The 24,558-nt window shown below is 61.2% G+C and overlaps 3 protein-coding genes across 7 annotated transcripts in view; 2 read left to right on the top strand and 1 right to left on the bottom strand.

The window, feature by feature from the left end:
- Positions 1-1,325: 1,325 nt before the first annotated feature.
- On the top strand, positions 1,326-6,234 carry TNFRSF13C (TNF receptor superfamily member 13C). Of its 3 annotated transcripts, none has more exons than XM_053226864.1 (4): positions 1,326-2,257; positions 2,362-2,788; positions 3,058-3,387; positions 3,776-6,234. In XM_053226864.1, exons 2-4 carry the CDS (start codon positions 2,473-2,475, stop codon positions 3,955-3,957), a joined length of 828 nt encoding a protein of 275 aa, XP_053082839.1. In that variant the 5' UTR covers positions 1,326-2,257; positions 2,362-2,472; the 3' UTR covers positions 3,958-6,234. The 3 variants fall into 3 exon arrangements, with proteins under 3 accessions (XP_053082839.1, XP_053082840.1, XP_053082841.1); XM_053226865.1 differs by having other exon boundaries at positions 1,328-2,257; positions 3,139-3,387; XM_053226866.1 differs by having other exon boundaries at positions 1,330-2,257; positions 3,142-3,387.
- Positions 6,235-11,148: 4,914 nt separating this feature from the next.
- On the top strand, positions 11,149-18,769 carry SHISA8 (shisa family member 8). 2 transcript variants are annotated; one of them, XM_027071557.2, is made up of 5 exons: positions 11,149-11,278; positions 11,738-13,771; positions 16,396-16,526; positions 17,489-17,635; positions 18,055-18,769. In XM_027071557.2, exons 2-5 carry the CDS (start codon positions 13,251-13,253, stop codon positions 18,447-18,449), a joined length of 1,194 nt encoding a protein of 397 aa, XP_026927358.2. In that variant the 5' UTR covers positions 11,149-11,278; positions 11,738-13,250; the 3' UTR covers positions 18,450-18,769. The 2 variants fall into 2 exon arrangements, with proteins under 2 accessions (XP_026927358.2, XP_053082837.1); XM_053226862.1 differs by having other exon boundaries at positions 16,396-16,601.
- Positions 18,770-20,969: 2,200 nt separating this feature from the next.
- The window catches only part of SREBF2 (sterol regulatory element binding transcription factor 2), a 58,185-nt gene continuing 54,596 nt past the window's right edge, over positions 20,970-24,558 (bottom strand). For both annotated transcript variants that reach the window (XM_027070620.2, XM_053226861.1), the window contains exons 18-19: positions 23,141-23,252; positions 20,970-22,725 (exon numbers count right to left, since the gene is read on the bottom strand). In XM_027070620.2, coding sequence (XP_026926421.2) covers positions 22,505-22,725; positions 23,141-23,252 — 333 coding nt within the window. In that variant the 3' untranslated portion in view covers positions 20,970-22,504. The remainder of the gene's footprint in view (positions 22,726-23,140; positions 23,253-24,558) is intronic.

The following is a 24,558-nucleotide window of genomic DNA, read 5'->3' as shown; positions in this document are numbered from 1 at the left end:
GGCGTAGAAGACTTGAATAAAGAAATTCCTAATCTTGACTGAAGAGCTGTGTAAACCAAAATAAGGACTACGTTGAGGATTTAACCTAATATTTACCACGTTGGTCTGTTGGGGAAATTTCTCTTAACTGCAGAGTCGAGATTCAAGGCCTCCCGCCCCCTCCCCTTTCAGGAGCCACGAGTGAAGAGGTTTGTCCAGGGCCAGGCACCTGCCCATGCCACTGACCTGGATCGCACACGCTTCTCGCTGTTACCCCTTTGTCCTGGGCACGTGCTCCGGGCACACAGGAGGCACCGAGCGAACGGTCGCTGTCCTCCTCTGGCTTGGGCCCCTGAAGACCACCTCCCGTGCTTTCTACGGGAGCCGGTGCAGCCACAGTGAGACAGACAGAGGCCCACGTGGCCCGTGCAGAAGTGGCTCACGGAAGTGGACCCAGACCGGCCCCACTGGCCCACCCTCTCCTAGGGACGGGGTCCTCATGCCAGGTTCCCACAAGACTCCGTCCGCTGGGCCCGAAGGCGTGAGGTTTAAAGGAGGCGTCCGGGTCCAATGTAAGGGTTCTGCGGTCCTGAGAGTGAAAGGTAGTAACGGCACCACTGTGATGAGGGTGGGGATTCCGCCCCCACCTCCCTGCCCCCGCTCCCCTCCAGGCCCCTGGCTCCCCCACCCCCTCACCACACACCCACACTCGCACCCACACCCACCATCCCAGACCCACTTCTCCTTTGCAGCTGCCCTGCCGCCTACACCTTCCTGCCATGGAGTTGCTCGCCCGTGGGCAGGGGACGGAGAGGCAGTGGGCCAGGGCTCCCGGGGGTCAGCCGACTCAGGGGTCCGTGAGTCCTCAGGGTCCCCTGAGCCAGAAACCTGGGGACCAGCCTTTCTCACCTCACTCCACAGCATCACTCTTTGCTCCTAAACAACTTCTATAGTTTTACTGTTTTTAAAATTTGTTTAAAGTTTAATTTATTTTGAGAAGAGAGAGAGCACAGGGGAGGGGCACAGAGAGAGGGAGAGAATCCCAAACAGGCTCCGTGGGGCTTAATCTCCTGAACCCGTGAGATCATGACCCGAGCCGAAATCAAGAGTTGGATGCTCGACCGACTGAGCCAACCAGACTCCCAGCTCCTAAACAGCTTCCAGATGGTTCCCCTCCCTGGTCCATGATGTCCTGTCTCCAACTCTGCAGCAGCCAGAGAGAAGGCCCCTTCTAAAGCAGAGTTCAGAGAGGCTCTCCTTTCTCTCCAGCACCTCCTGGGGCTCCTCACTGCCCAGGAGCCTGAGGTCTGAGGCCTGGCCCATCTGCCTCCCCCCCCCCCCCCCCCCCCCATCCTTCTGCAGCATCCCCTGAGGCAGCGGCCATGCTGTCCGCTCTCACCTCTCTCTGCCTTTGCCCTTGCCAGTCTCTGCCTGGAAGCTTTCCCTACACCCTTGCAGCTGCTAAAGATCTACTCCTGCCCCCAAGCCCTTGCCCTGTCCCCTGGACAGTAATTCCTGCCTCTGTGCCCCTCCACCCCAGACCTGAGTGCTTAGGGATCTGGTATGGCCCACCACATCCGTGCTGAGGCCCTCTGCCAGCCCCTGCCCCCAGGGAAGGGGCAGCAGGTGTCAAGGAAGGCAGAGGGGGCCTGTGCGTATGTCTGACGCTCAATCTGAGAGAGACGTGGATGACAGACAGGTGGGGGAACCCAAACACTGGAGAATAGAGACAGACAGAGGGGACCTCCGTGAGACACAGTGGCAAGCAGGCCAGGGTACACACAGCCCTGGGGAAAGGAGTTGGGATGGGCAGGCTGCCCACGGGGTCTTGGTCTGTCTGTTCATCTGTCCGTCTGAGTCTCTCTCCTGCCTAGGATCTGGAGACGGAGCTGTCTGTCCTCGAACCCTCGGCTACCCTCCCCCTATCCTGACTGTGCTCTCTACTCCAGCCAGAGGGTCCCCACTATCACGCAGATCTGACTATGACACTCTCTGCTTAAAGTCCTGCACGGTTGGTTCCCCAGTGCCCTCAGCCAAAGCTCCGTAGCCCTCAGTTGAGGGCCCAGCCTTCTAATCCAGAACTCCCTGGGCCCGTCAATTGTTATGCTCCCCTAGACCCCCCTCCATCTGGCGAACACCTCCTCCTCATCACCTCCTCTACAAAGCCTCCCTCTCTTTCCATGTCTGCTGCTGCGAGGCACTGTCTTTCCCTAACATTCGAAGAACTGAACCCGCTCTGCCCTGGAAGAGCAGGAAATTCCCCCAGAAGAGGAGGCAGGTGAGGTGGGGGGGACATGGGGGTTGGGGATTGTCTCAGGCTGTGGGCTGGCCTTGGGGAGAAGGACAGGGGAGGCCACCCAGAGGTCTGTGTCCTGACTACAGGGGCCCATCCTTTGCTGTCCGAGAGAAGGCCCCCATCTGAGCCCAGCGCGGTCCCAGCGCCCAGCAGAGGGTGGCCCGCCCAGCATCTGGGGGTGATGGTTGAGTGGTTGAATGGAGGAACCACAGGTAGAAGAGAAGGTGTGGGGTGCAGGGCCTCGGGGCCCTGGCGGAGAGTGGTCCCACCCCAGCAGGCCGGAGGGCGGGGCACCGTGGGTGGGCCCCTCCCGGTTTCCTCCTCTGGCTGCTGAAGCCAGACTCAGTCCCGGCTGTGTGCGAGGCAGCATGGGCAGCCAGAGGAGAGGTGCCAGGGGCCTGCGGGGCAGGGAGGGGGCAGCCCCCACCAAGTGTGTGGTGGACAAGTGCTTTGACCCTCTGGTCCGAAAGTGCGTGGACTGCAGGCTCCTCCGGACGCCAGAACCCGGACTGGGTAAGAGTCGACCCGCTCTGCCAGCTGGTCAGCGGGGCAGCCCTGGGGAGGGGGAGGAGGTTCCTGCTACCGCTGCCCCACCGCTGCCAGAGCCCCAGGGACGGCCCCCATCTGCCCCAGGATGGGTGGGGAGGGGGCGACTGGGTCGATGGGGGGCCGTAAGCAGGGACCTGGATGGGGACCAGCGGTCACCACGTGGCCCTCACCGCCCCCTCTCTTTCCCTTCCCCTGTCCACCCCGCCCGGCCCTCCCTCCCCTCCCCGGCCCAGCCTCGCCTCCTCCCGACCCTCCCCCTCCCCGGCCGTCCCTGCCCCCTGCCCCCTGCTCTCTCTCCCCGTCCGCTCCGCCAGCAGCCGGGCCTGGCAGCCTGGCGCCGGGGACCGCGCTGCAGCCGCAGGAGTCGGTGGGCGCGGGGGCCGCCGCCGAGACCGAGGCCGAGGCCGCGCTGCCTCTGCCCGCGCTGCTCTTCGGCGCCCCCGCGCTGCTGGGGCTGGCGCTGGCCCTGGTCCTGGTGGGCCTGCTGAGCTGGAGGTGGCGGCGGCGGCGGCGGCGCCTGCGCGCGGCGGCTCCCCCGGGGGACCCGGACCCGCACCCGCACGGTGAGCTCTGCGGGAGTGGGGGCAGTGGGTGGGAGACTGGACCCCGGGGCAGTGTGGAAAGGGGGAGGTGGGGGGGGGGGTGCGCGGGGCACCAGGGCGGGCTCTGAGGACCTCAGGCTGAGTCGGAGTGAGGGACACAGCTGTAGCCTCCCAGAGCCCTCTGAGCAAGAGACACAGGGCTCCCACACTTCCCCCTGCGCTCCTCGTTTTGCCAGCGCCCTCTGCGCTTCCTGTCCTGAGGGCCCATCACGTGCCACCCTTCCCCACCCCTGCAGGGGGGAGTTCATGACTTATCTCTCCATTGGAGCTTCCAGAACAGGAGGGGGGTGGGGGAAGGCTATGATGCAACCCTGACCTTGTATTCCCTGCCCCCCCCCCCCCCCGCCAGAGCCCCTGGACGATGTCATCATCCATCCCCCGAAACCCCTTGATGCCACAGCTCCCGTCTGGCCTCCACCCAGAGAAGACCCAGCCAACACCCCACCTGCCCACAGCGTCCCTGTGCCAGCCACAGAGCTGGGCTCCACTGAGCTGGTGACCACCAAGACTGCTGGCCCTGAACAACAGTAGCGACGGAGGGGGCAGGAAGCGGCCCCTGTCCTCCCTGTGAGCTGTCAGCCAGGGGCCTGGAGGTTGGATTCAGCTCTTGACTGCAGTGCCCACCTGCCCCTTTTCTGGGAACCTGGCTGGTCCCCAGCTAACCCTGCAGAACCACAGACTACAGATCGCAGAGTTCAGAAGGCAGCGCGTTGTATGGCATATTAGCGTGTGGCTTAAAACCAGACCATCTCTGGCCGCCGTCGAAGGTGGTGGCTGAGCTCCTGTGCCTTTGTGTGGCTGGGGCACTCTGTGTAGGAGGTTTTTCTTTAAGTGCAGGGAAGCCACCGTAAGCCAGAATGAATCTAGGAAAATGATTGAGTAGGAGGATGCTTAATTTGTAGCTGGGTGTTGTATTTCTTTAATACTTGCTCTCGGAGCTGTCCTGCTTTAAAGCTGATGCAAATGGCAGCGATGAGTAACCAACTGAGGGGTTTGCTTCAGGGTTTAATAGAAGGCGATTTTGACAAAGAGCCTGGATTGCGCTGATTCTCGGGTATCTGTACCCCAGGGTCAACCCTGCGCTTGGCCCAGTCTTCTAGGACCTAAGATGCCCTTTTCACCCTCGTAGCAGCTTCCAGAGCCCCCAGCTTGCACCGTGAGAGGAGGCATACAGCCCCTCTGGGGCTAGACTGCAAACTCATGATGAAGGCACACTGCCGAAAATCTCCCCAGAGACCCCACCTGGGGTCCCAGCTGCCTTCAAGGCACACTCAGCTGTACCTAGGGAAAGGCCCAGAACCTGCAAGAGGTTCCTTTGTTCAGAAGCCAGAGCGGGGCTGTGGCCTTGAACCAGCGGGACCTGATGTCCCTTGAGCTCCCCTCTGTCTGTGGTCCACCCTCCTCAAGCTAGGCCCCAAGTGCTGGGGTCACTTGGCCATTCTATGCCAGCCCCTGGGATCACCCATTGTCCTAGGGGAACTGCTCCTCCCACAGCAGTGCCCCCTGCTCTGTGGCCCGAGGCTGAGACCATCTCCTCTAGTTGTGGACGATGCTACACTTGGTCAGGTGCTGCCTCTCCTACCGGCCCTCCAACACAGGGTTAGAAACTCCTGACCGGATTGGACAGTCCTTGGGACTTGTCACCGCTTAGCGCCCTCACAAGAAGCGTGGACTAGGAGTCAGAAGACGGAGTTTTGGGTACCATTTTGTCTCACTGGAGAGCCTTGGCCATGCTCTGTTGCACGCATCAGATGCTTTCCGCCCACCTCTCCCTGACCTTCCTGGCAGACCTTCACCCTTCCTGCCCACCCCCCTTCTCAGCCCAGAAGATGGTCTGGAGCCTCCAGGACCCTGACCTTCACACTGAAGTCTTCCTAGCCACTCCCTCCCTGAATGCATCCCAAGTGCCCCTACCCGCAGGCTGCCAGGTGGCTGGGGTAAGGTCAGGTGGCTGGCGGGAGGCAGGAGGGTGGGAAGCAGGCCCAGACATCCAGTCCCCTTCAACTCGGGACCGGGGAGTCTGAGCTGTTCCTCCTGGCCACTCCTACCTCCCACTCACCTTTTCCACCGCAGTGGGGGACCGGGCCCTGGAGGTAAAACAAGTACGTAAAACCCCTCTGGGGTCCAGACATGCAAACCTCTGGCACCGCTGTGTCCCAGTCAAACCCCAGCTTCCCCTCTGGTCTCGGTTTCCGTTTCTGAAAAATGGGGGGTTGGATGCAAAGTGCTCCTCTGGGCTTATGGCCCTTAGAGGAGAAGAACTGGAAAGAACCTTAAAGAATCCTTACCCCCACCTCCCTCCATTTTATAGATGAAGAAATTGAGGCCCAGAAGAAGCAAGTTTCCTGGGAGAAGAACCGGGAGCAGAGGCGGGGGGAGAGGTGGGCAAATAGGGGGCCAGTCTCCCCCAGGCCCCAGTCAGGGACCCCACCGCCCAGGGGTTTCCAGTCCCTGGCTCTCTGTCCGGGCAGTGCTTTCGAAGGAGTCTTCATGAAGTTACTGCATTTGACCTTAATGACAGCACCTGGAGGAGGGCATGGGTATTTGTTTGCTTTAAAAAAGGGTTTTGTGTTTTGTTTTTTTCATTAGAAAAAAAAGGGACGCCTGGGTGGCTCAGTCGGTTAAGTGTCTGACTCTTGGTTTCTGCTCAGGTCACAATCTCACAGTTCATGGGTTCAAGCCCCACATCGGGCTCCATGCTGTCAGCATGCTTGGGAATTCTCACTCTCCCTCTCTCTCTGGCCCTCCCCCAGTCACTCTCTCTGTCTCTCTCTCAAAATAAATAAATAAACCTAAAAACAAAATCGAGACCTGATTTGTTGACATTTTGGAAAGTTCGACAGTGATCCAGGGTGGAGTCTATGGAGAAATGACCCATAACCGGTGGGTTCTCTATGTAATTGTAATTACATAAATTCATATCTTGGCTGCCATATTTGGTGAGTTTTCTCTTGTCTTTAAATACTTTGCAAACACGATTTTCAATATTTGTAAAGTTTTCCGCTTGAGCCTTTGGTTGATTTGGGTTTTTGCTATTGTAGCTGAGGCAGGAGTACCTCCTCGACATAAATCTTTGCCCGAGTTTTTTTATGGCCCCTGTTGGTTGAATTGATCTGCCGAAAATCTGATTTCCTGAAAATCTAAATTCTGTTCATGTCCATGAACAGGGATTAGATGTCCCATTTTGCAGATAGGAAAAACGAGGCCCGGGAGATGAAGGGATCTGGCCCAAGCTGCCACTAAGCAGTGGTGAAGCTGGGCCATACCCAGGCTCCTGTCCCTGTCCAGAAGGTCATTGGCCCAGGTGCCCTCCTTGGAAGTGCTGACTCCAGGGATTGATTCCAGGCTTTACGTCTTGTTTACATCACTACTCAAAGATTTCTTTCCCAACTGGTCTCTTTTGGCTGTAAGAGGCACCCAAGATAGACTTTGGAAAAACTGCTTGTTGGGTGGGAACCAGCTGCCCCTCCCCCAAGCCTGTGTTTCTGGCCAGTTTTTCCTGAAGGAGGGTCTGGTTTCCCCGGGGTCCCCAGGGCCCAGGCAGGTGGAGGCGGGGTTGGCTCAAGTCTCAGTTCCTCCTGGGGCTTCCTGCAGGCACTTTTCACTTCCTGCCCAGCAGCCCTGGGCTCTGGGCTCCTGGTGGGGGTGGGGAGGCCCAGCTGGGGAGGCCAGGGAGGAAGGACTTGACCCCTTACCTCCTGCTGTCTCAGCAAGGATGGCCCCACACAGCCCTTGCCTTTAGAAGCTGGTGGCATCTCTCCGAGCCCGTCTCGTCTTCTAAATGGAGCGCAAGGGCCAACCAGCTGTCGGAGATTAAAGAGGTCATGTGGCAAGTCGGGTCCTCATCCTGGAGTGCCTCCATCCCATCCTTCCCTGGGACGCAGACACTTCCTGCCCGGAGCCCCCAACCCTCAGAAATTCTCCTGGAAAGCTAGTTTCCCAGAGCTGGTCTGAAGCTCTAGTCTCGGCAGTTACCACTCCCACCGCTCATCCATTTACTGTCCCACTGATCACACCAGATCCAAACACACCCGCTCTGTGCCAGGGCCATTCTGGGCAATACCTGGAGGGTGGCCTCAGGCCCCACCAATAGGTCCTAGTGCAGTGGGAGAGATGGAGTGAGACACAGGGACAGGGCTGGCGATCCCTGCCAGACCCCGGGAATGCCCCAAGCAGGGAGGTCATTAATCCAGCGTCTAGAGCATGCTTTGGACCGTGGGAGGTATGCCCTGAGTCTTGCCCAATTTTCCTACTGGAATGAGGCAGAGAATGGGCATTCCTGGCCCAAGGGACTGCGGAAAAAGGTACAGAGGAGAGGGCACAGAAGGGGTCAGGAAGCAGGCCACAGGGGCAGGGGGAGCTAGAGGGTTGGGCACCATGGCCTCTGAGTGCCAGGTGAGGCTCAGAATCTTCTTGGCACATAAGGGCACCCATCCTCAGGGAACCCAGGTGCTTCTCCAGCCACACCATGTAGCGTCTCACCATTCCCTGTCCCGTTCCCTCTGAGAGCCTCCGGGACCCTTCTGGCACTCCTCTGGCACAGGGTGGGAACTCACTCCCATTTGCTCTTTTGTGGGTGGCTCAGGCCACATTCTTCCTCACTCAGGGCTGAAATCTGACCTCTCTCCAAGCTGTGCCCTCTCCCCAGCTGCCTGGTCCTGACCTGGCGCTGAGGGTGAGGGCCGGGTAGGAACGACTGCCCAGGGTCACGCGAAGAAAAAGGGTCAGGGAGGAGCCAGGAAGACACATGACCACGTTCCCAGCCCAAGCTCTTTCCCGGGGCTCTGTAGGGGGGAAGCTGCCCTGGGGACGCTACAGGGGTCCCGGGGCCCAGAGGGCTTCTGAACATCTCCTCCTTCCCTTGAGCTGCAGAGAGTCTGGGATCTAGGAAGATGACAGCGACTCCAGGGCAGGTGAAAGTCTCTCTCCGCGACTCCTGCGGTCAGCCCAGCAGGTGGCACCTCGACCGCCGCCGGCCGCCTGGCTCGGGGAGCTGGGCTGCGGGACGGAGAGGGTGGGACCAGGACGAGAGGCGCGGCTGAGGGCGGGGTCGGGGAGAGAGGAGGGGCTGAGGGACCCCGAGTCTCAAGGGAGTAGGGAAGGGGCGGGGCCAGGGCAAGTAGCAGGCGGGGGCTCCAGGCCGACGGGCGGGGAGAAAGGGCGGGACCCGGTGAACGGCGGGACCAAGACCCACAGCGCCCTCTCCAAACCCCGCACCTCCACGCTCACGCGGGGCTCCCGTCCTCACGTGTGTCCCGTGCCAGGAGAGGCCTTGGATGCAGGGCATGGCCCCGACTTTGGGGCGAAATGTCTATGTGGAGGAGCGCAAAACGCCTCCCCCACCTCGGGCTAGGAGCCGACTTTAGAATCGTGTCCAGGACCGGGCAGGCCGGCGGGACAGGGCGGGCCTGTTCCAGGTGGGTGGACGCGCTGTGTGGCCTCCGCTGAGCCCTGTCCTTAGTGGCCAGCTCCAGATTTGCATGTTCACTGGGGCCTTTGGAGGGTCCTGCAGGGGGAGAGTAATGCGGGTAATTCAGGTAATTCCAGCTGTGATGTCCTGAGCGCTGACTCCGAGGCAGGGGAGGGTCAGGGAGAAGGTGCGGCGGGACGGGAGGCTACACCCCAGCTCCCCGCACCACTTCCATCGTCCCCCCACTCATGCCGCTCCCTGGCGACCTCAGCCTGGGTGCCCCCTCCCTCCCACAGGCAGCTGGAGCCTGAGTCACGAGCTGCCTCTCGGGGAGACAAAGGAGCCAGGAGCCCTCCCCTCCCGACCCCCTCCCGGCACTGGCATAGGCATCTGTGTTAGCAGCAAGTCCTTAGTTCTCTAGAATCTGCTTTTTGGGTAACCCTCCTTCATGGAAGAAATGAAAACAAAACGGGCTTGGGAATGTGGCCTTTGAGGCTCTTGGATGGCACCCAGAGTGGCAACCGTCATCTCAGCATGGCGGCAGTGGGAGCCCCCACCCGACTGCATGGACCCGGTGTTTCTCCATCTGGGGCCCATTTGGCTTCTCCCTGCAGCCCTGCTGAAGAGGTGCTAGCAGCCCATCTTGCAGATGAGAAAACTGAGGCCTAGAAAGGTTGAATGGCCATATTAGAGCAGGAATTCCAACCCACATTAGTCTGGCTCCAAAATGAAGGATAAATAGGCGCTGTCTGTGTGAGGGGCTGGAAAGGCATTCCAGGAAGAGAGAACAGCGTGTGGAAGGCCCGGGGGATCCTGTAAGAGTCAGGGCACATTGAGTGTGTTATCAGGGTGTAGGAGCACTTCCCTGGGCTCTGGGCTGGGGTTCTCCAGCTGCTCTCTCTTTTTATACTAAACTGGCCAGACAGTAGGTTTGGGCCTCACAGCGAAGGTTCCAAGCCAGACCCTGGCCCTTCCTGGCCGTGTGCCAGTCACAGCAAATCATTTCCCCTCTCTGGGTCTTGGGTTTGTCTCTAGGAGATTCCAATTCCCTGGCCCACCACTGGGCAGACTGGTCACTGACCCACAGTCTAAAATGGAGACACCGAGGCCCATCCCAGGCTTTCCCTAATGTCCGTGACCTCTCAAGACCTTGAGCCTTGCACAGCCAGAGCCAGGCACCAGGCAAGGGCTCAGCAGCGTAGGAAGAACATGTGTGCACAGGGGCATCCACACTAACACACGTGTGTACTCACATGCCCATGGTGGAAGGAAGGCCCTCATAATCATGCTCGCACCAGACATGCACTCTGGCTCACATTCGCGAGCACATTTAGACACCCTCACACTCAAGCTGCCAGAACTCAGAGCTGGGGGCGGGGCGGGTGCCCTTCAGGCACAGAGACACACGGGCTCCTCTGCCCGCCCCGTGGGGCTCGCTGCAGATGCCAGGGGTTATTTTAAGCCTGGATCAATGGGCGATTTTTGGTGACACAGGCTTGGTGGGGGGGGGGGGCAGGCAGAGGAAACAAGAGGCAGGTGCTCTGGTGCTGTGCTGTGGAGAGAGACCCCAGCATCCAGGGAGGACCACCTGGGCAAAGGGGTCAGTCTTCAGCTGAGCTGCTCCATTTCTAGATCCCCTCGCCCAGCAAATGTCCGGGCACCTGAGAGGCAGTGCCATGCAAATGAATGGCCAGATCCCAGGACTCAACCAGTCAGCTGTGGTCTGTCTCTGCATTTGTCTTCTTCTCCTGTTCCCCCTCCCCACCCCCAAGGCTGTATGTTCATATGAAGAGGGCATTAAGTGCCTGACATGGGTCCAGTAGATGTAGGCACCTATGGTTGCTGGCTGACCACTGAACCAGACTTGGATAGAGAAGAAGCCATGGGTGTGGGGAGGAGCTGGAGGTTGGACATCAGTCCTGGGGTGGGGGTGGGGGAAATGGAATCCAGCATCCAGCTCCTTCACTGGACAAATGGAGATGCCAATCAACGTGGGGTGGACCTGATGGCAATCAATCAACGTGGGGTGGAAGGTCAGTGGAGCACCTGATGATGCAGGACAGTGGGGTAAGAGAGGGCCCAGGGAGGGGACATAACTCAGGGAAGAGCATTAGGAGTTCAGGGCCAAGTGGGGTCATCCTACCTGGGAAGAGGCCACAGTGCCAGGCGGGCAGAGACAAACCTCTTTAAACGTAGTGCCCGGAAGCAGGGCGGGGAAGGGGGAAGAAGCAGTCGCCCCAAAGCCCCGGTGACCCAGAGGGCAGCTTAGCAGTGTGGGGCGGGCGCTGATACAAATCTGACAGTTTGTGCATTTCTAGGACTACCACTCCCAGAGGAAGCAGGAAAGTCTGCACCAGAAAATATAGCGACAAGTTCTAAGCTGAATAGCAAACGGAAAGTTGGACAGCAGAAAGTAAGCTAAAGACCAGTCACTGAAAAACAGTATGTAAAATGGGGCATATTTTAGTGCCCCTGGTGATGGGATTAAGGCAATTCCATTTCATTCCTTTGCTTATCTACTTTGTCTCTAAAATTGTAACATAGTCTTCTAAGGGGGTAGGGTCTTCCCACCTGGATCAGAAGAGTGTGCGTTGTGGCTGAAGGGGGAGGGAGCAGGCTGTCTTTGGACAGGGCGCAAGGAATGCCCCTGAGCGGGACGGCATCTCAGCCACTAATACCTGAAATTAGCCTGTCAGCCCCTCATCTCCGCAACACAAGGACTTGATCCTCCTTTAAATGTAAATCCTTCTCCCTCTTCCTCCCTCCACTTCCTCCACTTTTATAAGCTGATCCCAGTCGCTGAGTTAAGACATGATGCAAAGGGGAGCAGGAGACCCTAGGAGCCCGAATTCTTCATTTTACAAAAACTAAAGACTGAAGTCACTTCATTCGTTCATTCAGCAGATACGGTGCTGTGTGGGAACACCGGGGCGAACTGGACGCCCAGCCCTCGGTCTCCTGACGATCTCGTCTGGACAGTGGGAGGCACCATATTGACCCTTGCCTCCTGGAAGAGGCGCATTATGAATCCGCACCCCCCCGTTCCGGAAAAGTTTTGATGTTAAGATGAGAAACTGAGGCAGAGAGAAGCAAGGCGCCACCGCTCGGTCACATTTTCCAGTTAAACCCAACTTGAAAACGCCAAGGGACGGCTCCGTGATAGGTCCAAGCTCCGGACCTCCTTCCACCCCCTTCCCCCGCGCTGGCCAGAGGACTAGAGCGTCCTTCAGGGGGCGGGGCGGAGGGCCGGCCGATGGCCCCGCCCCCTGACCCGGTCCCGCCCCCTCTTCTGGGTCCAAGTCCAGCCCAATCTTCTCTCCCTCACACCTGGGGTAGCGAAGAGCTCCTGGGAGAACGCGGACCAGGCCATGCCCATCGCCATAGAAGCGGGGACACCCCAGGACCCCAACCCAGGGTCCAAGAGCTTCTGGGGCCAGGGGGCGCGCCCCGGGGTTAAGGCGGTGCCCCAGGCGGCACGTAGGCGGCACTTGTCCTTCTGCAGCGGCTCCGCTCGGGATTTTCTTCCCATTTGAGAGGCGGGAACATCGAGGCGCAGAGAGGGCCAAGGGCCTGCCACATGTCACCCTTCAGTCTCGGTCAGAACTGACAGCAAGAATGGGAAGGAGGAAGAGGGGCGGGGGCCGCAACGACCCCCTCCGGGGGCCTCTCTGTCCCCTAAGTCCCCACACCTGTGAAACAGAGGCGCGTTCACGCGGGCCTGTGTCCGAAGTAACAGTCCCGAGAGTCATAAACTGAAGGGTCTGGGGCTCCTAGTTCCGAGGAATGTTTCGGGGACGCCTTCGGGGAGGGTCCCCGGCGGGGCGCCCGGGCTGTGCGGGGCCCCGCCGCGCCCCCTCCCTCCCCTCGCGGCGGCCGCGCTCCTCCCCCGGCTCTGCCTCCCGCCCTCCCGCCCTCCTTCCCTCGCTCCCTCCCTCCCCCGCCCGCCCGCCCGCCCGAGCCCGCGCGGAGCCCGAGCCGCAGCCAGAGCGCGGGCAGCGCGGAGCGGGCGGCGGGAAGGCAGCGGAGTCGGGCGGCCCGCCGCCCCCGCCGGGCCCGGGCCACGCACACCCGCCAGGCGGGGGAGAGGCCGGGGACCGCGCGCGGGCGAGGGAGGACTCGCTGCCCGGCCCGGGGGGCGGCGCGGGGCGAGGACTGCCGGCTCGGGTCCGAAGTGAGTGTGGGCGGAGGACGCGCCCACTGGAGGTGCGGCCCGGCGAGCTCCCGGCCCAGCCCGCCCGGCTCCGGGGTCCGAGGAGGAAGGTGACGGCCGGGGAGGCGCCCGGCGGAGCCAGCGCCCGGGCGGCGGGGCCAGCGCGGTCCCTGAGGGCGCGGAGGAGCTGGCCCGGAGGCCCGGCGGGAGGGAGCCGCGGCGCGCCGCCATGGGCCGGGCGCTGTAGCCGAAGGCGCGGGCCCGATGGAGCGGGCCGGGGCGCGGGGGCTGCGCGGCGGCGGCCGGCCGGGGCTCCGGCTCGCGCTCGGGCTGGCGCTGCTGCTGGCGCGGCCGCCGTCGGGCCGCGCGGGCGCCCCCGAGGCGCAGGAGCCCGCGGCGCCCGGCACGGCGGCCCCGGCCGGGGGCGACCGCTGCCGGGGCTACTACGACGTGATGGGCCAGTGGGACCCGCCCTTCAACTGCAGCTCGGGCGCCTACAGCTTCTGCTGCGGCACGTGCGGCTACCGCTTCTGCTGCCACGACGGACCCCGGCGCCTGGACCAGAGCCGCTGCTCCAACTACGACACGCCGGCCTGGGTGCAGACGGGCCGGCCACCCGCGCGTGCCCGCGACGCCGCCGCGCCCCGGGACCCGGGCCGCGAGCGCAGCCACACGGCCGTCTACGCGGTGTGCGGCGTCGCCGCGCTGCTCGTGCTGGCCGGCATCGGGGCGCGCCTGGGCCTGGAGAGGGCGCACAGCCCGCGCGCGCGGCGCACCGTCACCAGGTGAGCGCGCGCCAGCCGGGGCCCGGGTCCCCGCCCGCCCCTCCTGGAAGGTCCTTCCCGAAGGGTGGGCGCCCCCTCGCCAGCCTTCATCCTTCCCGCCCGTCTGTAAATTCTGGTCCTCTCAGCGGCACCCTCCTCCTGGTTTTTACTTCCGCTCTCAGTCGCCAGGTCTGTTATTCTCCCCCCATCCGCCGCCCCCGCCCCCCACTTCGTGGAGGGAGACAGCTGATACCGTCTCCCCTTGACCTTCCGGAGGGAGCTGGGTGCGGAGCCGCCCTCTCCCGCGGCTCCCTCCTCCTCTGGACTGGTCGCCCCGGACAGAGGGCACAAAAACCGCACCCAAGAAAGGGGGTCTGGGGCCTGAGTCCCACTAGTACCGGGTGGGGGCCATAGCATAGGGCGTCCTAGGTCCCCAGAGTAGGAAAGAGAAGGATGGGGCATTTTCTGTAGCTCTCTTGGGTCTCCCTCCTCTTGCTTCTTTCTCCACTTTTTCGCCTCTCCTTCCACTTCCCTCCCATCCCCACCCCCATAGCTGTGACTCAGGCCTGACCTTCTTTCCCTGGGGAGAAGGCCTCTCCAATCTGCGCTACTCAGTACCCCCCCCACCCCCCCCCACCCCCACCCCAGGCAAGCGTCAGGGTCTCTCCCTGTGTAGAAAGAGGCCTGAAACGTGGGGGACACAGATTTGTTGCCGCTGAGGCCAGGACGGGTGCTGGCTGAGTCTGAGCTTTGTGTGAAGCGGGGTCTATAGGACCTGGGTTCCCTTTCTCAGCTAGAATGGGGACTCTGGGATTCTGTGTCCTCACCCTGAAACTCTCACCGACACCCACACACTCACACACTCATATCCCCCCAGCCACCCCCATGTCTTGGGGCCTGTGCCCGCCTCACCTACCCAGATCTGGGCTCCTTTTGGATACGCGACAGGCTGGTATTTAGAGGTGACAATAGAAGCCCCCCAGGCCTGGGTGCTTCCCACCTCATAGACTTGAGGGGCAGGGGATGAGGGCTTCCTAGGCACTCCACAGCACCTCTGTCTCCCAGACCACCTAGCCCACCCCCTACTAGACAGCTGTAGGGCAGAGCTGGGGGGTGCTGGCCTCAGCTACTGTGCTGCCTCGGACGATGTGGAGGCTCTCATCCTGGCTTCTGGATGCTACGGGGGCAGGCCCTGAGTTTGGAGTCCCTCATGCAGGGCCAGGAGGAGAAGACAGGGCATGTCCTTGATTACAACAGGGCAGCAGGAGCTGAGGGCCATGGTGGTGTAGAGCGGTGGCTTGGGCAGTCTAGCTGATGTGTCCACCTAGAACCCACTTCATCCACAGGGGACAGTGAAGCAGGTCTGGTGATGCTTTAGGAAGAGCTGGCCCACTCCCGATGTGCTGTGTGGCCTAGGCCAGTCCCTTCCTCTGTCTGGGCTTCAGCTCCCATATGCCCTCTTTTTTCTCCTCTGGGGAGACCTGAAGCCCAACTTGAGCTCATGTGTGGGCATGTGCTGAACCCCCGCCCTCTCCCCCAGTCTCACCCTTAATTCTGCAGTGTTGAGGTCGACGGTCAGCACCCCTCCAGCTCAGAGGGCTTAGAAGGGAATTGGAGTCTGTCCCTAGAGAAAGCTTGTGCAGAGGCCCAGCGGCATGAAAATTACTCAGGTGTTTGGGAGAGCTGGCAGGTGCGGGCTTGCACAGAGATGAGGCCACACGGGTGGGCAGCTGAGGAGCGGGCAGGACTAGGAGGCTTTCAGCCAAACAGTACCTACCCTAGGTGTCGCACCTCTCGTGTGCTTCTTCATGAATCAGCCATCTGAGTCCTCAGCACCTCGGTCTCCCCCACCCCGCCCCGCCGAGGTGGGAAGGTCAGAGTGAGCCAGAAGAAAATCATGGATTCTGGGCACCAAAGGCAGCTGGCCTGAAGGCTGTGTCCGGCTGTCTGCAGGGAAGGCTCAGTCAGACGCTGTCACAGCTGGGTGGGGCTGGGTGTCCTGGTACCAGGCAGGTGGCTGCCCAAGGTCACATAGTCTTTGGTGCTAGGCTTCCACCCTGGGCTCTCCTGGCTCCTCCCTCCCCTTACGTCTGTTCTCCCCTCCGAGCCTGTGTGACAGCTTTGTCCCGGGACTCGGCAGAAGCCCCTGCTGCAGGAAGGGAATTAGGTTAAGCAGATCAGGAAGGCTTCCTGGAAGAGGAGGGATTCTGGTGGGGTTTGAAGCATAAGTAGGAGTTTTGCAGAACGAGATGGAGGAAAAGATTGTTGGCCCAGGGAGCAGTGCAAGCAAAGTCCAGGAGGCTGATGCACTTGAAGAGCTTTCATTGGGAGAGGAGGCTCCACTCGGAGGGTCTTGGAGAATGGACTCTGGGAGCGGGGGAGTCTTTGGAAAACAAGGTAGCCCTGGTGACATGTGACCCCATTAGAGTTTCCTCACCTGCTCTGGAAGTGGCCATGTGTTGGGGCCACAGGTCATGCCTGACAGTGGAAACTAGATGTGTGAGAACAATCACAGGGAAGAAGGGGGGCCAGATGGGTTGAAAGGGTGACAGTGGTGGGAGGGCTGGCCTTGGGTAGGCCAAGGCCTGGCCAGTGGGGAAGCAGGAGGTTGGGGGGGACTGCCTCTCATCCCTCTTTCCCCACAGGACACTGACAGAACTTCTGAAGCAGCCGGACCCCCAGGAGCCGCTGCCTCCACCTCTGGGCCCACCTCTGGGTAGCTGTGTCCAGGTGCAGATGGGGGATGGCCTCCCCAGGGGCTCCCCCAAGAACACAGGTGTGCAAGCTGGTGGGCCAGCATATGTCGATCCACAGCACAGGCCTGGGAGCAGAGGAAGGGGTGTGTTGAGGGGTAAGAGGCTCTTAGCTCTTTCACAATTGGAACGAGCTGCCTGCCTCTGCAGGCGTGTGAGTCGGGGCTGGGCAAGCCGGTCAGCTCCCCTTGGTGGAGGGAGACCCTCTGAGGTGTCCAGCAGCTTCCGGTCAAGGGGACTCTGTGAGGAAGCTTCCAGATTCAGGGATCTGGAATCAGGCTGTGGTTCTAGGCCTTGGCTCAGTGCCCCGGGGTCAGCTTCGCACCAGCCTATGGACGCCTGTGGGCCTTTTCCTCCAGGCTGGAGCCTCCCTCTTGGGCTCTTGCCGGTGAGGCAGCAATCCCGCTCCCCTCCCCTGTATGGGTTCTAATTTTCAGACGTTAACTCCATCTCCTGAGAAGCAGGTCCTGGGACCCGATGCCTGGCCCAAGCTGAACATGCTGAGGAGTCATCCATCAGGCTAGCACCCACTCAGGGCTGGCTGCTATTTTTTTTTTTTTTTAATTTTTAAATGTTTATTTATTTTTGAGAGAGACAGAGACAGACTGTGAGCAGGTTAGGGGCAGAGAGAGAGGGAGACACAGGATCCGAAGCAGGCTCCAGGCTCCCAGCCGTCAGCACAGAGCCGGATGCGGGGCTGGAACTCACGAGCTGTGAGATCATGACCTGAGCTGAAGTCGGAGGCTCAATCGACTGAGCCACCCAGGCGCCCCAGGGCTGGCTGCTATTAATCGCGTTATTCTGAGCCAGGCCCTTTTCCAGGCGTTGGCGATTCTGCCATCAGGTTAGGTTTGGCTCTCAGTCCCGCCCAAGTAACCATCCCCCAAGTTCTCACTGGGGAGGGGGCCGCGAAGAGGTGGTTGTGCAGGTGGAGAATGTCCTCCTGTCAGCAGGCCGGCTCTCCTCTTCCCCCTCCCCGCTCCAGACAAGAAACGCCCCAACAACGTGCCCCTGGGGTCAGCGACACCAGGACCCCTGCGTGGCCCCAGGCTGCAGGACGGCGGCAGCATGACGCTGCAGCGGGACTACGCCAAGTACGCCACCCTCAAGGCAGCCGCGCTCAAGGCCGCAGGTGAGTGGCCGGGTCTGTGCGGGAGCGCCGGGCGCTGCGCCCCGGGTATTCAAGCTCCTAGATGACAAGGCTTGGGTCCTGGTTCGAGTTCCACAGTTGCCAGCCTTGCGGGTCAGCGCTCCAGCCAAATGTTGTATCGGGCCTACGCAGCCAGTCGGCTCCCGCGCCTCGGCCGTGTCGCGCACCCTCGCCGGGCCACCAGGCTGTACCCCACCGAGCCCGGGGCGTGAAAACCCGCGTCTCCCACGGCGGGTCCCGGGCCTGTCCCGCCCGCGAGGCCTGACTTAACCTGTCCCACCCAAGAGAGGGCTAGACCCCGCCCCTGAGGCGTGGCTTCTCCCTACCCCGCCCCGGGGCCGCTGGGACCCCGCCCCCCGGCCCTGACCTCGCCCCCTGGCTCGTCCCCACTATCCCCGCAGAAGCCACTCCGCCGGACTTCTACCAGCGGTTCCCCGCAACCGAACCTGCCCCGCTGACCGTCCCGGCGCGGCCCCAGCGGCCCCGCGAGGACTTGCCGGCGCTGCTCGACGCCTGCCCCTGGGCTCCGCCGGGCTACGCGCCCCCCGCCGGCCTTGCTCCTTCGGGCCACTACAAGGCCTGGATCGCCGGCCGCCTGGCCCGGCCCGCCCCCCGCGGCCACCTGGCCGCTCAGGCCTCCCCCGCACCCCGGCGGCCCGGCCACGCGCCCCGGCGCCAGTTCAGCGTGGAGAAGCCGCCCGAGGCCTTCGGCCCGCAGCCCCCTGGACTTTACGGCAGTGCAGGCCGCGGGCCCCGGCACCTGAGCACCAACAGCAAAGCTGAGGTCACCGTGTGAAGACAGCCGCTGGTTCTCCCGAAGCATCGCAATCTCCGGGGCGCCCTCATCTGCCTGGAGGCCGCCGTGGGCCGGTTCCCGGGGCCCATACCGTGGGGGAGGAGAGGCGCCGGCCGTGGAAGGCCAGCCTGCCCTTATGCCTGCCCAAACTGGACTGGGGCCTTGGAGCCTGCAGGGCTAAGAAGGGGCCCACTGGGTGAGGCCAGTGGTTCTGTCCTTGGGGCCATAGGGCCAGGGTTCCTCGTGTAAATATAAAGCCTTTTCTGTGGCTCCCATCCCTGAGAATAAAGGAGCCCCAGCTTGGCTCTGAGAGGCACGGATGGTGGAAGCATTGGTCATTGACTGGACAGACGGCAGTACGGGCAGAGGGCACAGCGTGTGCAAGAGCAAAGGACTGCTCCTGAGAGCTGGCGGGCAAGTGTCCTGGGAGCCAGGGAGAGGTGGCTGGAGAGGGTAGTCAGGGCTGAATGCCAAGCTTAATGTCCATACCAGTGGGAGCCATGGGGGAGGGAGCGCTTGGGCCCCAGCCACCTGGAGGCTCCCGAGCACAGGGGAGACGGCTGTGGGGAGCCTGAGGCCCCCTGGAGGGTCCATGCCCCTTACTGGAGGTGAGCCCCTTCCGGCCAGTCACTCTACATCTTGAGTTGGTTAAACCTAGCTGATTCTCACTGACACGGTCTGGCCCTGAGCCGGCACCTGGCTTGCAGGCCACTTGGCCAGCTTGGTCCAGGGCCACCCCCCTAATGGGTGCGGGCAGTGGGCCAAGTGGACAGCTGGTGCTCAGGATGGGGGAGCCTCCTCCCAGTAGCTGCTGTAGGGGGGAAAGGGGATGGGGATGCTGGACGCGGAGCCTTGGCAATGACCCCACCGGGGTGCTCACACAGGCTTGCATTGCCAGCTCCCCCTTCCTGCCAGGTGGGCTCTGGATAGCTGGCTGTGGCTCAGGGCATTGCCAGCAGCCTGGGTGCATCGAGTTCCTTTGTGCCAGGGATGGTTGGGAGGTTGAGGTCTGGGTTATGTCCCTCACTGTGTGACCTCAGCAAAAGCCACCCAGTTGGGCCTCTGTTTCCCTCCTGTGTGCCCTGGGCATGTTTTAATAACAATGGCCACCATCTATTGCTGTTTCTTTTATTTAATCCTTGCAAAAGCCCTATGGGTGTGTGGCTTTACAGATGAGGAAATTGAGGTTTTGAGACCCAAGTAACTTGCCAAGGTCACCCCGCTGATTAGGACTCCTGTCCTCTGCTGCTGTGAACCTGATGAGTGGCAGGCAGGGCACTGTGGGGAAGAGGAAAGGTATGAACGTGTGTGCTGGCAGGGAGGGGCTCTGCTCCGGAGGCTCATGGTCTCAGATCTTCCTCCTGCCGCGCGGGGCCACCCTGAGGCCCCCCAACCCCCAGCTCTTCACCTGTGACAGGGCCCGCCTCACTAGCTCTTCTGGCTTTTGAGGAAACCAAGGCTCAGAAGCCCCAGGACAGAAGAGAGTCAAGAGTCTACGGTCCTGCCTGCAGTGAGGGCCCAGTGGCTTTAGGGGAGAGAGCCCTCACACCCTCAACTGGGGGTACGGTGCCCCGGGGCCTATCTGGCAGCTGCGTAGAGGGAGGTGGAAGGGGGGTGGGTGCTGAGTCATGGAGCCTGCCAAGACTCGAAAGATCAGGTTCCTGGGTCATCGGCCACTCACAGCCACCCACCCTGGTGACACAGGCCTTGACGGGGCTTTGTTGGGAGGTGGGTGCAACCCCTTGCTCATTCGCAGTCCCCAGGACCCTAGATCTCCATCCCAGGACTGCCCTTCGGAGAAGACTTCTCAGCCAGGCCAGGTCACTGACCTTGCTCTCCATGCTCCATGCTCATCCCCAGGTCACTCCGGACTCCTCCGCTTCCAGCCCACTGCTGCTCCTCGTGGTCTTGCCTCTCGCCAGCCTCATAAGGCACTTAACTGTACATGGAACTTTGTGTGTGTCATGTCACTGAAACTGGCCAACACGTCTATGGGCACTTAAAGGCAGGGACTGTCATCCCTGTGGGGCACACGTGGAAGAGGAGGCAGAGGTGATGTCCTGCCCCAGGCGACCAGCTGGGTACAGGAGCTGGACCTGGATGTGACTTGTGGGCAGTGAGCCCTCAGGGGGGGATGGGGATACAGCCAGTAGCGGACAGATTTCTCTCTGAGGGGTGAACACGCATGGGCTTGGCACCCCAAATCTGAAACAGCCGCTGCTGTGAGTGGCCAGCTGTGTCCTGGATACAGTGGCCTCTGACCCAAGCAGCACCTCTGGCTGCCCTTTTATCCCAGACTCTGTTCCAGACTCTGTTCCAGCCCAGGAGTGCGCACCAGCAGCCGGCGTTGTAAGGAAGCGGGTGGATGGTCGAGGAAGGTCCTTCCAAATGAAACCTTCCAGGAGCCTCTCAGCAGAGAAGGAGGGGCTGTCCTCAGTCCCGGACCCACCAGAGGCCAAGCCTTGCAGCCACCTGACTGAATCACCACGGCGGTCACACTACAGACCCTCACACGCCTCATGCTGGGTGGTACCAATCTGTTTATTGAATAACCTACATCCAGGACACAGTGAACGATTCCATATCAAGGAAGCCATAGGTGTATCCCCCTTTCAGCGAAAAACTACCCCCTCCCACCCCTAAACAATAATGAGAAAAGGCACGGTATATACACATGACACAAGGGCTGGCTCGCCTGGTGGGCAGGGGCCACGACTTACAGTGTGTGTGGGGAGGGGCAGCAGGGAAAGAACGTGGGTAAGGTCCAAGCTGAGCCACTCTAGCCTGTCCTCGGCATCGGGGGGAGCCCCCGCCCATTCTCTACCCCAACTGGCCTGAGGGGTGAGGAACACAGGCAGGAAGGGAGGGAAGGCAGCCCCTCTCAGCCTCCCGGAAGGTTCTGAGGTCTCAGGCAGTCCTCAGGTCCTGGGAGAAATGGCCTCAGGGGCTGGGCACCAAGCCCGGGGATCCAGAAAAGTGGGACCACTTTTCCTCCAAGGACCCTCATCGAGGCAGGGGCCTTTATTCCTAGTGTTTACCCCGAAAAGGGGATTGTCACTGGGGAGAGACTGGGGGTTGGTCCCTGCCACCCTGGCTTATTTTCAGGTCAAGAATTCGGGATAAAAATAGACTGTGGAGGTAGGAGTTGGGGTGGGAGGGAATTGAGAACCCACACTGAAGGCCCCTGGTCCCCAGTCCCAATGGGTGGCTTCATCTCTCCCAGCCCCTTGGGCCTACCCTGAGCTTGCGCTGGCATCCCAGGGGGCGGGGGAGTGGGAAGGAACAGGACAATTAAATAAGATACCATTTATTTTTTAAAAAATTAAAAAATAATGCCGACATTATTTCATCCAACCCCAGGCCTGCCCCCTGCCTCCCACTTGCCTCCCCAGAGCTGGGCTTCCCTCCTACCCTGGCTGTCCTGTGTAATGAAGAGAAAACAATGAACTGGCTTTGTCAGGCACAAGGGAGGGGACACAGACCCAAGGAGAGAAATAAAGATGCCACAGCAACTCAGCCCTGCATCACGGCAAACCCAAGCACACGGATATAAAAACATCTGTATAAAAAGGGGGAAAGGGGCACGCTGGGCACAGTGCCAAGGGTGAGGCGCTTTGGTGCCCAGAGACCTATGTCCCCCACAGGGAAAGCCTGATAAAAAACAAGAAAGCAGGAAAGGGGGGGTGGTGTCTGGAGGAGAGAAAAGCTGGGGAGGGCTGAGGGCTGGAGGCAGGGACCAGGCAGCTTGGGAGCCCCCTGCCACTTTTAAGTCAGGAAACTCCCCCCCAATTCCTGCCCTGCTCTTTCCTCTCTCAGACCCATGGGGCCCTGGACCACGTGCATCTGTCTACAGCAGCTTTTGGGGCTCTGCCCAGGGGCTTACCGGGCTGAGGTGGCCCACAAGCCTCAGCAGGCAACAGCTCAGAAGACAAGGCTCATCCCACAACTCCCAGAGGGAGCAGAGAGATCGAGAGACAGGGAGGAGGGAGAGAGACTGAGAGACAGAGGGAGGAGGGGGGCGGGAGGCAGGGGCTGAGGTGGGCAGAACCCAGGGGTCAGGAGGCGGCGATGGCAGTGCCGCCCCCCAACTTGACAATCATCTGCTGGCAGTCGTTGCATGAGCGCCGGTCGCCCGCCTTCTCCAGGGTGCGGGCTGCCTCGGCCAGCAGCACGGCCCGCTGGCCCGGGGAGGAGAGGAAGGACAGGGGAAGGTGGCGGCAGGCCAGCAGGATGGCGGTGGCCCGCTCTCGCTGGCCGGGCCAGGCGTCCACCTCTCCTGCAGGAACGATGAAGAGACGCGTGGAGGAGCCGCTCGCCGAGCTGTTCCAAGGGCTCACCCTGGACTCGTTTATTGAAACTCAGAGCCAGCCAGTGAGGCAGTGCTGGGGCCGGGACAGCATCCCCAGCCCTCCCAGAATCCCCAGGCCTCCCATCCTCACTCCCGAGGCTGGAGCCACAACCCAACCAAACCCCAGCCCCACAGCGTGGTCATGGATCCTCCCCCGCAACTCAGAGAACCAGCCTCGGGCCACTGCTATTCTCGCGCCACCTCTGAGGACAGCGCAGGTGAGGACAGCCACCGGCGTTCTGCCACGGTAAGTGGCGGGCTGGGGCCCTCCTCCCCTCCCCTCCCGTCCCCTGCTCAGGCAGGGTCCACACCAGGCCCGGAGCTGGGGCGCAGATAGACTCACCGTGCTTGGTATTCTGGGCGGTCCGGCGGCGTAGACTGTGCTCCAGCAGCTGGTGCGTGCGGGTGGGGCTGGCTCCCGCCATCAGGCGCACAGTGGCTTCGTGCAGGAACACCTGGGGGTGGTGCAGGGGGGACGCACCTGTCTGTATCCCAGTGGATACCTCTCTAGGAGGCATCTCGTCGGCCACCCAACAGTGGCCCTTCTCTCCGCACTACCCTGCCCTGCTCTCCCCTTGGAAGCAACTTCCGTCCTCACTCTGAGCTCCGAAAAAGCCAGACACCTGGAGGAACAGCAGGAATGGAGAGCACAGCATAGGCCAGCTGGAAACAGGCAAGGACGCTCTCCTCTACAGGAGACAAAGAGCCCAGACGTGCCCCCGGGGGCTGGAAGAGAAGTGGCCTGGGTGCAGCCAGCCTCGGGCCTTGGGGGTGGCGTCCAGCTTGAAAACAGGCAGAGGTGAGGCTGGGAGGAGGGTGGCAAGAGGAGGGGAACAGCTAGCTGGACTGGCACCAGGGAGGCTCGGTCCTGTTTCCTTCAGTTTCTTCAGAAAGAAATAGAGGCCAGAACGTGTCCAGGGGAAGTGCGGCTCTTCTGTAAATAGGAGTCACTGGGGAACGGGGTGGGGGTGGGGGGCAAGGCCTAGATCTCTAATTCCTTAAATCACAAGGCTCCTTTATACCCCTTCCTATCTCCACCTGTGGGGAGGGTCTCGAGTGCCACTGGGGAAGGCAGTGGGGCCGGGGGAGCCACTAAAGAGTTTCGGCAGGGGAGAGGCAGGTTGGAAACGGTGTCTCAAGAGGAGGCCTCTGATGCCAGCCGTGCCCTGAGCAGACCAGAGGGCCCTGAACCTTGGGGTACACTTCCTCTTTTCCCCAGTGGAGCAGGTTCAGCGGTGATTATGTATGTTTTGCCTGCTGTCTGTCCTGGTTCACTGTGCACAGTGGCCACAATGTGACCCTGGGAGGGACCAAGGAAAAGGCAGACTCACTGAGCCCTTCGCCCCTCATGGACACTAATGGCCTTCTCACTTGAAATTTTAGAAAATAATTCAGGCAAAAACATGTTGAGTACATAACTCTAATTAGCAGTCACAATAAAACAAGCAAGGAAATTATTTGGGTCCAATCAGCCCAATTACACAACTGCCCTGAGAGACTTCTCAGATTCTGTGGCCATCGCCACGGGGATATTGTGTGCAGTCAGGCAGCAGAGCCAAAGCCCCCGGCGACTCAGAACAAGAATGAAATGAAGTGCTAGGGAGATTCCGTCACTCTGACGACAGTTAGGAAATCAAGAGTGGAGCTCTCTCCATGCCCTTCCCACCCCTCCCAGGGCCAGGAGCCCTTCCCATCCCCGCATCTGACACGTGAGGTGCAGTCGGTGCGGGCCCCTGCCTGTGGGCCCTCGGCCTGCTTGCC

The sequence above is a fragment of the Acinonyx jubatus genome, chromosome B4 (assembly GCF_027475565.1).
Source record: "Acinonyx jubatus isolate Ajub_Pintada_27869175 chromosome B4, VMU_Ajub_asm_v1.0, whole genome shotgun sequence".
Taxonomy (NCBI): Eukaryota; Metazoa; Chordata; class Mammalia; order Carnivora; family Felidae; genus Acinonyx; species Acinonyx jubatus.
Note: the sequence above shows the minus strand (reverse complement) of the source record. Positions and strands in the feature narration are given on the sequence as shown.

Coding starts and splice junctions, on each gene's coding strand:
- SHISA8 (XM_053226862.1), top strand. CDS start 13,251: ATGGAGCGGGCCGGGGCGCGGGGGCTGCGCGGCGGCGGCCGGCCGGGG. Junction 13,772..16,395: donor GCGCGGCGCACCGTCACCAG/GTGAGCGCGCGC, acceptor CTTTCCCCACAG/GACACTGACAGAACTTCTGA. Junction 16,602..17,488: donor AGGAAGGGGTGTGTTGAGGG/GTAAGAGGCTCT, acceptor TCCCCGCTCCAG/ACAAGAAACGCCCCAACAAC.
- TNFRSF13C (XM_053226864.1), top strand. CDS start 2,473: ATGGAGGAACCACAGGTAGAAGAGAAGGTGTGGGGTGCAGGGCCTCGG. Junction 2,789..3,057: donor GACGCCAGAACCCGGACTGG/GTAAGAGTCGAC, acceptor TCCCCGGCCCAG/CCTCGCCTCCTCCCGACCCT. Junction 3,388..3,775: donor CCCGGACCCGCACCCGCACG/GTGAGCTCTGCG, acceptor CCCCCCCGCCAG/AGCCCCTGGACGATGTCATC.